Here is a 16505-nt window from a genome sequence, read left to right as displayed (position 1 = left end):
GTAGGATTATATTCAACATGAAGAACCCTGTCAAGATGCTTTTAACAAAAGAATGAACCTCAAGCCTTTATGCTGTCTTTTTGGCCATCATATGAACCATTCGTTGTCCATAACTATGGATAGGCTGGGTAATGAAATTCCTACCCACTTTTGATCTGTGAAGCCTCTTCTGAAAGAGCAGATGAAAGTGCAATACTGCCAAAAAACATGTTCAGGCCTAATAGCTCTCTACTGCAAAATATTTGAATCCATTCCACATTTAAACTGGTACAGTGAGATGGCTAAATGAAAGCCTGGGAGGGAACTGATATTCAAGCAATAACTATGAATGGCCACTAGAGGTCTCAGGTTCTCCATTTCCAACAAAACAGCCATTCAGCTCATGTTGGCGCCTTGGTGGCTACAATCCACCAGTCTCCTATCTACTCCTTGACATCCACCAGTCATTTATCTAATGAGGACACTTCTTTCCACTCTAATGAGACTTAAACATATAAATATGGAGATTCCCTGTCAGAACAAACAAATGGGAGTGCTCTTGAACAATGGTAGTGCAATTGAATGAAGAAACCCTATAGCCTTAATCACATTAGTTATGCACTTCATGTGCCAGGGCTGATGAATGAGGCCTTGGAGGGGGGAGGGTGCTGGTATCTTGGGCTGGAATGCTGGAGCTACAATAGGTGATGTGTCAGTGGCACTTTCAATTTGTGTTGCTATTCTGGGATGTGATTAGATGTGAGGACCAGGGGGGAGTGGGTGGGGGAGGCACGCTCCATCTGAGACCTTCAGAGGAGGAAGCCTGTTTCATTTGAGATTTCCCGAGGTGTTATCTGTAGATTGACCTCTGCATGGTCGCATAAAGAGTAAGAGCATGTAACGTTCAGCTTTGTTTAAATATGCTGAACTATGTGTAGAGCCAGAGTTCCTTGAGAGGTAATTCAGTGGATGGAGAAAGGTCTAGGCACAGAAACATCACAGCGTAGACGCCATCTTGAACACATCTATCAACGCTGGCTTGGTCTCCTCCAGCTGGCTTTGCACCAGCCCTGCTTGTCTGCAGCTAAAGCTTCAGCCAGACCTCAGAGGGTTTCTCCTGCTTTGCTGCTTCAAGTTTACAACCTCAATGTTGCTTCCTGAACTGCAGAATTCATTCATTCCCTTGCCTTACTTTTTTGTTACAATAAATACAACCTATGAGAGTTGATAGAAATAAAGAAAATAAACACATTTGTGGTCCAAGATGTGGTCTGATTTCATTTTTGGTGGAGTTTGATCTGGAGCATGGGCAATAGAATCAGGCTTAGTACAAATATGGTATAAACCTTCAGTTGTTTATTGGTTTTATATAAGTTGTTAAATGTGGACGTCAGTGCGTGTTTTCAACATTACACAACTTCAACAAATAAAAGTGATATTCAATAAACACCAACTTCATACACAAGGGTATATAGCACTTGCACTTCACATACTGGTACAAACAAATATTTCACATCCATTTAACAACACAAAGCTTAATTTGAACTTTATTATGGCAATATGTGCTGCTTGGCACATACCCGGAAAACACAGTATAGCAAAGTGCAACATGAAGCAATAAAACAAAGCCCATGGCTTAATTTTGAAACCCCACACACGCTGCAACCTAGAGTGTAAACTTGGCAGAGGTACAAATAGGCACGTAACACTAGGGCAATCTTTGGCGAGAAATTACATTAGTAGGCAGAGCAGGTCAGTAGGCAGTGAACAAAACTGCTTGTTTCAGGGCAGTTAAAACACCGCAATAATATTTTCTATTATTAGCTTTCTATAACTAGCCACAGCCATGGGTAATACAAACAGGGTTAATTTGATCAATCGCTATAATACTGAATCATACAATGTGTTAGTTAAAATAAAAAAAGCTCTGAAGTAAAAAAAATCGTTCCTGATAAATTGGTTAAAAAAAGTCTGTTTGGAGGTGAGATTAGCATGTAACACTCATTAAGGCTTTATGTTGTCAGATACGACCACGGATAGAGAAAGAGAGAGTCAGGTACAGCATAATAAAATACAAGGCATCTTTTTTGCATTCAGAACAGCTTACTCCCACAAGCACGCATGCGCGCGCGCGCACACACACACACACACACACACACACACACACACACACACACACACACACACACACTTACAATTAAGCATCACTCTGCACTGCACTGTAATCATCCTCAAGAACTTTTACAGTGTTGACCATTCAATTACACTGACCTTTCATTGATACTGTATGGGATTTCAGATGCAGATAGCAACTCACATATATACTGTAGGCAAACGGATCCAAACACACATTAGTGGCATGTTGAGCCTTAACTCAGAGGTACATTCCAATTTGGCAAACAGGCAAACTTTTAAATCAGAACATTTTGTGAAGACATTTCAAATTGTTTGCTTTAAACTGTAAACAAAAATATGGTGCAATGTGCAAATTGACACAAACACTCACGTCTGTTTTCTGAATTTAAATGTACCTCTGGCTCAACACACTACTACTCTCACTAGGCAAGGGCTTGTGCGTGGTTGCGTTGTGTTTATGCAGTGAGAATGTGTGTCAGAAATGCAATGTTAAGAACATGTGGGTTTGCAGCAGGGCTGAGATGTGGTTACTTCTATTTCCTCTGGTTATTTGATGCTCTGGTTTTCTGAAAGCCTTAAAGTGGAGGGAGAGTATCTCATGACCTGGATTCCACTCCACTTCACATGAATACTCATACCATAAAGAGATACATCTGTGTGTACTGTATAGAAGTCATATCGTGACTGTCCTATACCGACAACACAAACTCTTTCAGGAAAAGGTTTTATGTAATTTCTTTCGTCTGACTTGAATGATTGAGTATATCGCATCCCATCCACACAGTCCAAAGTCCAGTATATGCTCACAGTGTGTGCGTGTGACATGTGTAAGCGTATGTATTGTGAGTGGGTGCATGTGTATGTGTGTGTGAGTGGAAGTCTTAATGTTTCATGAAGGTCTGCAGCATTTCTATGGGGAGGGGGAAGATGATGGTGGAGTTCTTCTCGGCGGCGATGGTGTTGAGAGTCTGCAGGTAACGCAGCTGCAGGCCAGATGGGGACTCGGCGATCACCAGGGACGCCTCCTTCAGCGCACGGGAAGCGTTCATCTCGCCCTCCGCCGCAATCACCTAGAGTAGAGGAACAAAGGGAGAGATAGAGAGAAGGAGGAGAGAAAGAGAGAGGGACAGAGAGAGAGAGAGAGAGAGAGAGAGAGAGTAGGACAGAGACAAGGTACCGACGGGGCATTAACATAACTAGCTTTTGAATTACATTGAATTACATGTACGTATTTGCCATGATTCTGGCTGGATTACACTTGTTCAGTGTTAATTTGACTACAATCATAACAAGAACCTCAATCCAAAAATGCATTTGACAGAGAGAAGATGGGAAGAGAGAGTCTAGAACTGTCAATGGAGCAAGCAAGCAAGCAGGAAGACACAATCAGTGTATTAACAGGAAGAAACATGTGAAACCTGTGTGTGACTGTCCACGTGCACTTATCTTATGACCACTGCACACGCTTCCTCTTTTTTATCTGTGGGCAGATATTGTAACTACGGGTGTGTGTATAATACCAAATATGTGTGTATATAAAGTATGTCTGCATAAAGGATGGAGAGAGCATATAAGAATGCATAGATGTGTGTGTGTGTGTGTGTGTGTGTGTGTGTGTATGTGTGTGTGTGTGTGTGTGTGTGTGTGTGTGTGTGTGTGTGTGTGTGTGTGTGTGTGTGTGTGTGTGTGTGTGTGTGTGTGTGTGTGTGTGTGTGTGTGTGTGTGTGTGTGTGTGTGTGTGTGTGTCTGAGTGTGGCGTGTGCAGGGGTCAGACTTCTATCAATGCAAAGCAGAAGAATCAGCTGGCAATGGATTTGAAGTGACTGCTTTTCAACCCGTAGCCACTTAATGGTTATTCTGGCTATTCAGGCTACAAGATAGCCTACACAAGTGTGTCAGATAATATTATATAAGTATATTAAATAAAATATATTTGTAATGGGCTGTTAAAATATGTTTGCCTATATGATTAGCCTACAAAGAAGGAGAAAAGCAAACAGGCGTAAAAGACATGCCTACTTTTAAAGGGCCATCACAAATATAAAAATGTAAAAAAAAAAAAAGTGTGTGTGTGTGTGTATATGTGTATGCGTGTGTGTGTCTGAGTGTGGGGTGTGTGTGTGTGTGTACCTTGGCCCTAGCCTCCCGTGAGGCCTCAGCTTCAGCAGCCATGGCCCTCTGCAGCTGAATGGGCAGCTTGACATCTTTGATCTCCACGCGCTGGACCTTGATGCCCCAATCGTCCGTGGCGTCGTCCAGAGTGGCCTGAGGAAGTACAAACGGACCCCAAGGCCCATCACATCCATGAGCACCCACACCCACAGAATAAATAGCACATTGGTTCATTAATACCACTTCTACGGCAACATTAAGAGTGTAAAACGTTTGCACTGATATTATCATACACGGCAAACTAGTTTATGAGTACCACTTCTACGGCAACAGTGACAGTGTAAAACTAAGCTTTGGAGAGTCAAAGTATGTGCTAAAGTAGCTCACTGAGTTGCTCATTGCTATTCTTAAATGTCATGCATAACTTGAGAAACAAAGATGTGTGTGTGTGAGTGTGTGTGTGTGTGTGTTTGTACCTGCATGCTGTGTGCAATCTCCTCGCGATCTGAGAGGATCTCGGCCAGGTTCTTGGTGCCCAGCACGTTCCTGAGGGTCGTCTGAGAAAGCAGGCGGGTGGCGGCGTCAGCGTTGGTGATGTTGGCCACAGCCAGTGTGGCGTTCTGCACGCGGTAGTACACCACGCCATCCACACTCACTGTCACCGAGTCCTTGGTCAGGACCTATGGACACACACACACACACACACACACACACACACACACACACACACACAGTAGGATAAATGAAATTGTGGGTTAACTAAAAATGGTGCCATTTGCTTGTGAGACCACAGTTAAGTATTATTTTTTTTTAATACAGTGCTTTCAGCATGCAGATGTTATTTTCACAGTATAAAATCTGGGTCACAAAAAGACACACAAACACAAAATACACAAAAATAGCCTAGTTATAGAATAGTTATAAAATCTAGTCCACACTGCATCTCTTCAATTTAATTTGAAGATGTGCCAGCTGAATGAGTCAGTTTTGTACTCCATCCTTCTTTAAGCTTATCTTCATGTATTTGGCTGATGTTTTAAACTAAAGTTACTATGCAATTCTCAGTTTTTTCAACTTTTTTTAAATAATTGTTCATTTTAACTATTGTAAAGTTCATATTCTGGAAGTCGCTTTGGACAAAAGCATCTGCAAAATACTATAACTCTTACTATAATTAACTGCAGGGCCAGTCTCCCTGGGGCAACTCGGGGATAAGTGCCTTGCTCAAGTGCACAAGGGTGGCAGCTGGGAATCGCAACCCCTGGACTTTTGAGTCTTGACTTTTGCTAACCCGGTTTCTTAACCAAAACACCACCACCGAGAGGAAATAACTGTACCTATACATATGCAGTGTGTGATTATAAATTCTTTGCATGTGTGCATGTATGCGTGTGTGTGTGTGTGCATGTATGCGCGCATGTGTGTGTGTGTGTGGAGAATTCATCACCTCCTGTGGGGGAATGTCAAATGAGATGGTGCGCATGTCCACTTTAATGAAGGTATCTGTGCAGGGCAGGACGAAGAACAGACCTTTGGGACACAAATACACAGTTAGTATAAACAATGTTGAACAGCAGAACAGCAGGTAGTCTAGCCCAGGGGCCAGACAACTTTAGGGGCATCTCAATATTTGTGTTTTGTGTCTTTGCAACATTTCCTAAATGAAACTGATGTAGATGTTTTGCGTGTTCATTTGCATGTGTTTTGTTTATTTTCTTAATTATTTTTTTTTATTTGTGTTCTTGTGATTTGTTGCGTGTTTGGCACTTCAGGGCCACTGTAGGGTCATGTTTAAACAACAGTTAATTTATGCCTGGATAGCCTAGATCATCCAATCATTTGTTAAATTACTCATGAAAGAACCAGGGTATACACAATAAAATAAAATAGCTGATAATTCAACTGGCCTTGGGGTTGTTCCAGGACAACACCAGGCACCATCCACCAAGCATCTGGCCATTAGCAAGACTGCAAACTACAGCACTTCTCTTTATACAACAGAAGACCCTGGGATACATCATGGAAAATTCCACTGGCTCCCAGTTAATTTGTGCATTGAGTTTTGTTTTTTTTGCACTAAACCAAACATCATGCTGTGTATGACATGAGACAAGGAACAAGGAAACACATAACTTGGTTAATGTAAACAATTACTGTATCATTTACAGGGAGAGGACACAGCAATCACACAATCTTTTCAAGTCACTTTTTTGAAAGCCCAATCCCACATAGCCTATGTTGTTCAGTCTCACATGCACTTAAATATTTGTGAATAGTGGAGAATTGCTTTCTAATGTTGCATTACATTGAGGAACTGAAATCCATACATCAGTATAACTGTATAGGACAAATATAGGTGTAGTTCAAATGTAACATACTGTTGTTTTTCCACTGGACCTACAGTACTGTTAAAGGCATCCTAAGCCTACAGGGAGGCCACTGACAGGTGTACTCTGCCTCATGTTACACATGGCTGTCATTGTTATTTGGGCTATCTCATGCCCAGCTACTTACATAGGTCAAAAAGCTTTCTAAATAAAGCTGTGTGGGGACCACTGACCCCACCAGATCTCCACCAGTTCCCTCAGACTTCACTTCTTGTCCCGTGTGTATTGAACTTAGGGCCCCAAGCTCATATGACCGTTAGTCACTGCTTTAAAGTTTCACTGATTGAGTAAACATTTGGGCGTCTGTGGGCGGCGTTCAGATTGTGAATAGCTTCCTCAAAAAGAATCTCTTCCAGATGTAGGCATGCAGAGCACATCACAGGGGCCTCAAGTTTTTTTGAGTATGTGTTGAAACAAAGTTAACTTTTTTTTCCTAACTAAATGATTACTGTACATGTGGGCTGCTTTTGCGTAAGCGGCAGCATACTGACCACATTCGGCTGGGTTCCGGTAACACTCACACCCCCCCGCCCAGCTCTCTCCAACTTCACTTCCTGTCTACCAGCACTGACCACTAAATTAAAGTAGGTTTACTGCTCTTGAAAACAAAATGCCTAAACGCCAAGTGCAGTAGAAAGTGTGGCCTAATTCACTTGAAAGTCTAGATTGTAGCCACTGATAGTGAAATTACATAGTAATTAAAAGGCAGGCCAGGAATAGTTTCACTCTGCTCAGCATCGGACCTTTCAGCCTTCAGCGACCATTAGGAAGTCATGCTTTGTTTTGAGACAACGGCCTATCTCAATCTCTAGCTCAAGGCCAGATTGCTGCACTGCACATGCCTGCTGTTAGTTGTTATAGCAGGTATTCATGCAGTCACAGTAAGTTATCTGAGTCATAATGTGTATCATCATTTTATTATATTATTTTATTAGTACAGTTAAATGTGTTCCTCTAGAAACAAGTCGCCATGGCTGGGAAAACTGGGGTCCAGATGTGCTTGGGTTTATGTCTGTGCATCTTGTTTTCTAAATTGAGACACTGACGATGGGCTAGGCCTGAAGCGTTTGTCTAGTTTTGTTTGTCATGCCTGTAATGCTTTCTCGGCACCTTAAATACAGTTTTTGTATATGACTCAGTCCCTGAGTGCGGTCTCTACTTCCCTACCTCAATAAACTTTATCTTGGAGTTACGCAGCGGGCATATCATAGGATTAGACGAAAGGCGCAGACGCCACCTCTACCTGCGCATCTTGTACGACAGAGATTGAGCACAGTATGAATACTGTATGATAAACAACCTACAGCTCTATGCCACAGTCATGCAGCTCTATCTGAAGTCTCTTCTTGTAAAGGCTGTGGCAGGAAGTTTATATGGTTTGCATGGTTTAACACCTCTTACACCCATTACAGGAAAAAACAAGACATGAACATTACAAGAAAAAGGAGATATAACATAATAACATATTCAGCAGGCACTTTTATCCAAAATGACAGGGACTCACAGAGTTCGGATATCTTAAAAATGCTAACTGCTGCCCCAGTACGTATAGTTAAGAATAAAATGATTCATACATTATACCCCTGGCAAATATTGATTTAATGTTTCACTTTAACAATATGTTTGTTCTGACTGAAAATGACACTGCCACATGGCTAAAGGTTGTAAGACTATGTGGTAGAAACATGGATAGTTTTGGGTGTTTTTCAGACAATGGGACCTGGTGACCTTCTCAAAGTAAATAGTAACACTAAAACTACATTAAGATTTTGGAGGAAAAGATCAGGCAGTCTGTGGAGAGAATTGCCCCATTCGGACCATTAGCCCTCTACTGCATGGTGTTGCCATATGGCAACAGTTCATTTATCTTAGTGTTTCTAATTGGTACTAACACAAAGCCTATATGGACCTAAGTGGACTTTAAAGGGGAACTTGGCAACTATTTCAACGTAATAAACCCGTTTAGAAATCATTTGGATGGTTAAATGATCTGTTCCGGTGAAAATGGTGACTTTTCCCGCTGCCCCTTGCGTCCCCAGGCGGAAAACCAACCTTGCAACATTGAGACTACCGTCCCGGAAAGAGAACCGAGAAACAAGAAACTCGTTTTAAATCGTATTTCTTACCTTGTAACATCCACATTGTACGACGGAGTGTTAGGGCCACACATGAAGGAAAACATTTTTTTTTGCCATGACGAGATTAAACTCAACATGTCGACTTTAAAGTCGCCATGTCAACATTAAACTCGACATTTCGAGAATAAAGTTGAAATGTAATATCGACTTTAATCTTGACGATATCGACTTTAATGTCGCCATGTCGACATTAAACTCAACATTTTCGAGAATAAAGTTGAAATATCATGTTTTAATCTCGTTTTAAACTCAACATTTTGAGAATAAAGTTAGTTTGGAGAGAGAACGACCGCCGGACGATTGAAAGGGAGGACGAATGAAACAATGCAACAAGTGCAACAATGATTCAGAGTGTTCGAGTGCAACAATGATTAGACATAGGCCTATATCATGTGGACAAAACATAGAACATATTAACCCACGCTTGCTCAGCCAAATACTTTGCTGTTAGGTCCTTATCACGGAGTTACAGGCGATAAATGCGATGGTCAAAAGTAGCCTAAAGGTCATAGCGGTTTATTTATTTATTGTAGGCCTATTATTAAAGTGTTGTTCTAAACATTTAGTTGTTGCATCTAAATGTTCAACTTAATGCTTATGCACTAGGGGCATACTAGGCGCTCTCCCCAATCCTAGACTTTCACGTTGCTTGTTTGTAATGGACGAAAACAGCCCATTGCTGAATGTCTATGGAGGGAAAGAAGCTGTCCTCCCGAATGAAGCTGTCCTCCCGACCACCCCATGTAGGCTAGTAGCCTACTTCAAAATAGTATATATGCTTAAGCTATAGGCCTACCTGTGTTTCTAGCCTCCTATAGGCATATGCACACAAAAAAATAGTGCATAAATGAAGTGCATGCACACATTATTTGGATGTGCTCCTTAACCAATGGGATCAAAATAGTATATATGCTTAAGTATTTCCATATAGGCCTACCTGTGTTTCAGACAACACGACCACCACCACCACCTGTCCAAACTGTGAGGCTATGTTTAAACTACCTTTGCATGGTCAAAATTTAGGCATTATTTCTTTGAGAAAAAAATTATCACTATCTTGACTATATAAACATGAACAATTTATCATTAAAACAAGTTTATATATAATTAGTTTTTTGTAAATTGGCAAAATATAATGATCACACAATGATCCATTTCTACAAAGAGGTACCTCTGTGACCACCACCACCACCTGTCCAAACATACATCTTGACTATATAAACATGAACAATTTATCCAAAAACAAGCAAAATATAATGGTAAACAAATGGTTAACAGAGAACAATATCATCATACATTATAGAGTCCAGACCTCAATCCGTCCAAAAAGTGAGCACAAGGCCAGAGTGATGGCAAATAATTGTTTCTGCCTTTGAGAGCTTTTTTTATAAAAGATTTTTTATATTAAAAAAAAGTAAAAAAACGGTTATTTGTCTGATTCCATGTTTCTACCACATTGTCTTGCAACCTTTTGGCATGTGGCAGTGTCATTTTCAGTCCGAACAAACATACTGATAAAGAGAAGATCAACATTAAATCAATATTTGCCAGGGTTATGAGTAATTTTGTTCTTAACTGTATACTCTATACAGTAAAATAAGTTTTTAAAGATTTCTCAGTCATAATGTGAGTAACAAAATGTACATGTGACCTAACTCTTAAAACCGTCTGCTGTTTCCCCTACCCCTGTCATATTGTCAGAATCCTATCCAGAATTCTATATTCAGACTGGCCCTAAATTAGTTAAAATTTTTAAGTATAAGTATAAGTATATATACTCTTTTGATCCCGTGAGGGAAATTTGGTCTCTGCATTTATCCCAATCTGTGAATTAGTGAAACACACTCAGCACACAGTGAACACACAGTGAGGTGAAGCACACACTAATCCCGGCGCAGTGAGCTGCTTGCAACAACAGCGGCGCTCGGGGAGCAGTAAGGGGTTAGGTGCAAGGGCACTTCATCCGTGCCTACTGGTCAGGGTTCGAACCAGCAACCCTCCGGTTACAAGTCCGAAGCGCTAACCAGTAGGCCACGGCTGCCCCTGTATTCAGTAGTAGCAGTAGTAGTAGTAGTCTTCTTAACTGCTGTAGATCAATTGTGGAGCAATATAAAAATCAATAGACAATCAACTAATCCAAGAGGAGTACAACCGTTCACATCATTAACTATTAAGCAAGACTGGTTAACCACAAAGTGCAAGGGGCTCCACCTTAATGCATTGCAGGGGATGAACACTCCCAACACATTTTTGTAGAATCACATGGTGTATGAAAAAACACTGCACTTGATGTGTACTTCCAACTAAAAGGTAGATTTTTTCCCCACCAAACCACAAGCCCACTCAGATATTGACTTCTCTTCTTCTAGCTAAGCAAGTGAAAAAGGAAATTCACTATAAATACATCATTATAGCAACACTTACACAAGACTGGTTAACCACAAACTGCAAGTGGCTCCGCATTACCGGGGATGAACGCTCCCAACACATTTTTGTAGAATAACATGTGATATACAAAAAAACACTGAAAAGTACGGTAAAGACAGAGGTGCTACTTCCAACTAAAAAGTAGAATTATTTCCACCAAATCACAAGCCCACTCAGATTCTGACTTGTGTTCATTACACTCTTCTAGCTAAGAGCTAGCTAAGCAAAAAAAAATAAAAAATTCTCTACAAATTCATGTCGCCACGTATTTCACTATATGTGTCGTATACGTTTAAATATGTGTCGTCATGTGTGGTACAACAAAAGTTAAAAAATATACAATACACAATCTGGAGGACACTATATGCATTCCAAGTGTCTGTGTTTTAAAAAGGTATAGTTATAGTTCATAATGTAATAATATACCCTTCATATGCCACAGCAGTGCAACATAGTATACTTAGGTTCTCACCTGGCCCCTTGGCACCTCCTTTGAGAATTCGTCCTAAACGGAAGATGATGGCTCTCTCATACTCTTTCACTATCTGCAGGAAACACAGAAAAATGTGGTTATTCATTAAGTTTATGCAGTTAGATTAACACAAACTGGCTATATTCACTGGTTTTCTAAAAAAAAAAAAGTTATTCGGGAGGAAAAGGATTTTTTTCTGTCATTTCCGTTCAAACAAGCTGACACTGTTGTGAACTATCCCCAAACACTCCAAATCTGGTGACTGATGCAAAACAATGGGTCAGATAAGCCAATGGAAAAAACCCAGGTTCAACCAAGGAAGTTGCATTTTCTTTCAATTTAGTAGAATGTCATTCTGGGGCACTGTCCTTCTCTATGAGAAGTAGAACAACCATTTCCATTTCCAACATCATCATTCCAACCAATGATGATTTTTTAAAATAGTTTTTTCACTAGATTTTCACTAGTTAATTGGTCCAGAAACTCAAATTCAGAAAATTCAACTGACAAATGCCAATGATAGCTGACATTAACTGATAGAATGTCCACCTCCTAATTGCCCCCTGATGCTGCCATCTTTTAGCCTGGTTAAAACCAGACTCAAGAGTCTGGGGACTCATGATTGGGAAACGTTTCCAACACTATGGTGACGGGCATAGACATGGCGTTTACTTTGAAATCATTGGTCCAGCCTAACCAATCACATTGATCAGGAATTTCTGACGTTACTTCCTACTTCACCTAAACTTTACAAACTGACACAATAAGCAGCATCGACAGTCAGAAAATAATATATGTAGGCTTAACTTTGTTGTAAATAAATTTACACATTCTTCCGACTGCAATTTTTGATGTTTGCAGGTGCTGCTACTACCGTTTACCACAGCCCCTTTCAATTCAAAACTATAGCGCCATCCCTTCTCTGTGCTGATCGACCTGACCTTTTTGGGGTCTAATGGAAACGTTAGTGAATTATGGTGTTCCAGATTAGTATCTCCCTGAAAAGAGATCTTTTGTCCAGGCTTTTGTCCAGGCTTTGCCCAAGCGTGTCCAGGCTAGCCATCTTTGCCCATCTAAGGAAATCCGCCTCCCGATATGGGCAAAGATGGTAACCGGATCTCCTTATATGAGCAAAGATGGCAGCTTTTGGGTCCTTTTTGTAGGTGAACTTCAGAGGTCTATTATCTCCAAATTGCACTGAGGCACTAGCCTAGAAATCTAGACGCGCCCCTAGCGGCAGCAAATTACATTTGCTGCCAGGGCTAGTCTAGCAACTCTCCGTTGGCTTGTGAGCTCCAGAAATCAAAACTTAATCAGGCCTTTGAAATCGTGTATAGAGTCGTTTGGTGGACTTAACATAATGATTGATGGCAGAGTTGCAACGGTTTGGCTTGAATTCCCTGCTACTTGAAAACAAATATCCCATTAAGGCCCCATTATGCAGCAGAGGGAATTTGAAAGACAACTGATTATCCCGCCCCTCGGACTGAGCACTGCGAACGGTGAGTGCCCAGACCCTACATTTTAATGTGGCACTGTTTGAGCCAGTCAGTTGGGATTACCACACCTTAGTTGACCAGGGGAGTTTGGGGAGGGGAGGGCTCACTCTCTGGTGTTTTGCTTGGTGTTTGATTCAAATATAAACAAATGTGAAGTCATTCAGAATCACTTAAACATCTTTAAGTAACTTTTCAGACAGGGTACTACTGGCATATACAGGGTATTACTGGCCTTTATACACACCCATATGGAGAGAGGGAACAGGGTCAGAGTCAGAAGGATGGTGATTAGTTTGCTAGTTTCAGTACACACACATGTTACCTACAGATAACACCTACAGTACACCAACATCAATTTCATTGAGTTTTATTAAGTAACTTTTCAAACTGGGACGCAAGGCTACCTTTATGCACATCCATATGGAGAGAGGGAAGGTGGCCAAAGTCAGCAAGATGGAGATTCCTACCAGGAACCATCCACACAGACCAATGTTAGAGTCTGCTTCCTCCAGAGCTAGAACAGAAAGAGAGAGACCGAGACAGAGAGAGAGAGAGAGTTAGTTCCACTTTGTCACAGTGTCTGTTATCATCTAACAAAAAGTAAACAGAGGCTATTTATTATATCAGGGTAAATCAGGCAGAATAATAACCAATGGGGTGGAGCGTTAATGTCATCTTCTGTTATATTCTGCTCCTAACATCTTCACTTCGACACTGAATATTAAAATATTGTTTGCCCAATAATATGTTTAATCGCATAAATTCCTCTTTATCGTAACGTGCTGATTTACTAGGTGCAACACCAAAACGGGACCGCAGGTTGAAACACACAGGCTCCATGTCGGGGTCGGACGCAACTCTGTCGGACGCGGGCCGGGTTTAGACAGACATTTGCGGCCCGATCTAGCCTACTTACGGCACGCCCATCCGTGCCATTCCAACGGGAACCAATGTGGCAGCAAAAATACCACCATTTAAGGCGGTAAATTACGTATTCTGCGGAATTATTTCAGTTGTTGGCATTCATAGTACTAGACCACATTATACTTTCACTATACAGCAGCAGAGGCGAAATATGCTAGCAAGCTATGTGGCTAGTAAATTGAACAGCCACTACCAACCTCCTCCAGTCTACCAAAGTTATCCAGTTAACGATACTACAGCCACATCCTAAAATAATCTTGATAACTTCACAGTATCTCCTCCTTGTCATTGTCATTGCACGTCATAAACTCCGCTGTGGTAACTTGCCTCCGCCTCGTCCATTAATTCCGAGTAACGGGACACTGTGGCCCGTTATCCCGTTATCAATAAACAAGGTTTGTTTGCTTAGAGTGAAGTTAAGCATTGTAGAACTTTGCGAACTGACCTGATATTTTGATTAACCTTACCTTGGCGTTCTTTGTCATTCGTACGACTCCGCGTTAGAGACGATTCACTACGATTTGCCATGTTTTCGGAGGTTAACACACCGTATAATCTACATCCGCTCAAAGCGGTGCTGTTCTGATCGCCTTGGTTCTGATATCTTTCAGACAGTAGGCTATCTCCTCCCCTTTATGCGTAAGAGAGAGGTTTGGTCAGTTGAGGGAGGATCTTAAAGGTACAGAGTCCATGTAGTTGTTTGGGGAGAGATCAAAATTAGGCCGGAAAGAGAGAAGTGGTCTAATAATTCTCCAGGTTTTAGGCCTAGGCTATAGCCTATTTGCTGAATAGATTAGGATCAGGCTGTTATGCGCAAGGATACTATTTCCTTCCAGGCATGTTGCATGTTTTATTTTTACATTCTTCAGGTCCTGATAATTATATGATGACTGTATTGCATGAAATTCTCAGGGTCCCTGCAATATAAATGGTACTGACAGTAGTTTTGAGAACATGCCGGGACCCAGTAAGCCCATGACATTCTCTATTCCTGTATTGACAAGAAATAGAACACAAATGCATCGAGCTTATAGGGTAAACCAGTCCAATCTCCTACCCGCATACCACATCAACCTCAGATTTCCCCATGGATCATATTTCCCCCAACACTTAAACTAACAAAACTAGCACTCCTAAATATCAGATCTCTTTCAAACAAATCATTCTTAATTCATGATCTAATTTGCACACACAACCTTGATTTTTTACTTTTAACTGAGACATGGTTAGATCAAGCAAACAGTGCTGCTACTCTCATCGAATCAGCTCCCCCAAACTTCAGTTTCTTGAGTGCTACCAGGGCAAATAAAAGAGGTGGGGGATAGCCACAATTTTCAAGACGCCTTTTCAGTGCAATCAGTCGTCATTCGGGTGACTTTTACTTCATTTGAATATCTGTGTGCATGCATTAAGTCTTCTCCTCAGATTTTATTACTGACCATTTACAGGCCTCCAAAACATTCAGCTAAAGTTTTTCTTGAAGAGCTAGGTGAACTGCTATCAGTTGTTTGCATAGAGTATGACTGTCTTATTATATCAGGGGATCTAAACTTGCATGTGGATAATCCTGAAAACAATTATGCCAAGGAATTCATTGCACTAATCGATACTTTCTCCCTAACACAGCATGTACAGGGGCCAACACACTCTCTCGGCCATACCCTCGACCTTGTTATCACAAAGGGTCTCGATGTCTCTACAGCTGTTAAAGACCTGGCCTTATCTGATCATTTTTTATGTTCTTTGATGTGTCTATGTCCCCACACACTCAAAACACAGCTATGATGGTAAAAAGGAGAATCATAAATGATCAGACAAGTGCTCTCTTTGAGCAAGCACTTTCACTAAAGCCAAGTCAACTGTCAGACTCTTATCAGACTTATTTGATCACTTTAATGCAAAAATGGCAAACATTATGGATGACATTGCTCCATTACAATTCAAGAAAGTTAAGGACAAACAGAAAGCACCATGGAGGCAAAATCCAGCAGTTAAACTTCTAAAAAGAGAGTGTAGGAAGACTGAAAGAAAATGGCGAAATACAAACTTCAGATCCACTATGAAATCCATAAAGAGATGCTCCGCACATATAACTCTGAAATATGCAAAGTAAGACAGTCTTTCTTTTCTAACATTATCAATAGAAGTTCAAATAACACTCGTATTCTATTTTCAACTGTTGATAAGTTAACAAATCCCCCCTCACAATTAGTGCCTGAACTTCTCTCAACTAATAAATGCAATGAGTTTTCATCTTTTTTTAAAGGTAAAATTGACAAAATCAGACTCAACATATCTGCTCAATTACAAATTCAACAACCTGAACTTCCAGCAACAAACAGAGGGAAACTAAACTTGATGTCAGAGTTCAGCTTGATAGACTACTAAAACACTTGAAAAAAATCGGTACAGAGTCTTAGACACTCTGCCT

General features: G+C 40.9%; 1 protein-coding gene across 1 annotated transcript; it reads right to left on the bottom strand.

The window, feature by feature from the left end:
* Positions 1-1313: 1313 nt before the first annotated feature.
* stom (stomatin) lies at positions 1314-14677 on the bottom strand. The gene is made up of 7 exons (XM_048258423.1): positions 14542-14677; positions 13555-13664; positions 11652-11724; positions 5675-5757; positions 4704-4907; positions 4246-4380; positions 1314-3185 (listed from the first exon to the last, which is right to left on the bottom strand). Exons 1-7 carry the CDS (start codon positions 14600-14602, stop codon positions 2997-2999), a joined length of 855 nt encoding a protein of 284 aa, XP_048114380.1. The 5' UTR covers positions 14603-14677; the 3' UTR covers positions 1314-2996.
* Positions 14678-16505: the final 1828 nt, after the last annotated feature.

Source organism: Alosa alosa, chromosome 12, assembly GCF_017589495.1.
Source record: "Alosa alosa isolate M-15738 ecotype Scorff River chromosome 12, AALO_Geno_1.1, whole genome shotgun sequence".
In the NCBI taxonomy this organism is placed as follows: domain Eukaryota; kingdom Metazoa; phylum Chordata; class Actinopteri; order Clupeiformes; family Clupeidae; genus Alosa; species Alosa alosa.
The sequence above is the reverse complement of the archived record's forward strand: the minus strand, read 5'-3'. Positions and strand labels throughout refer to the sequence as shown.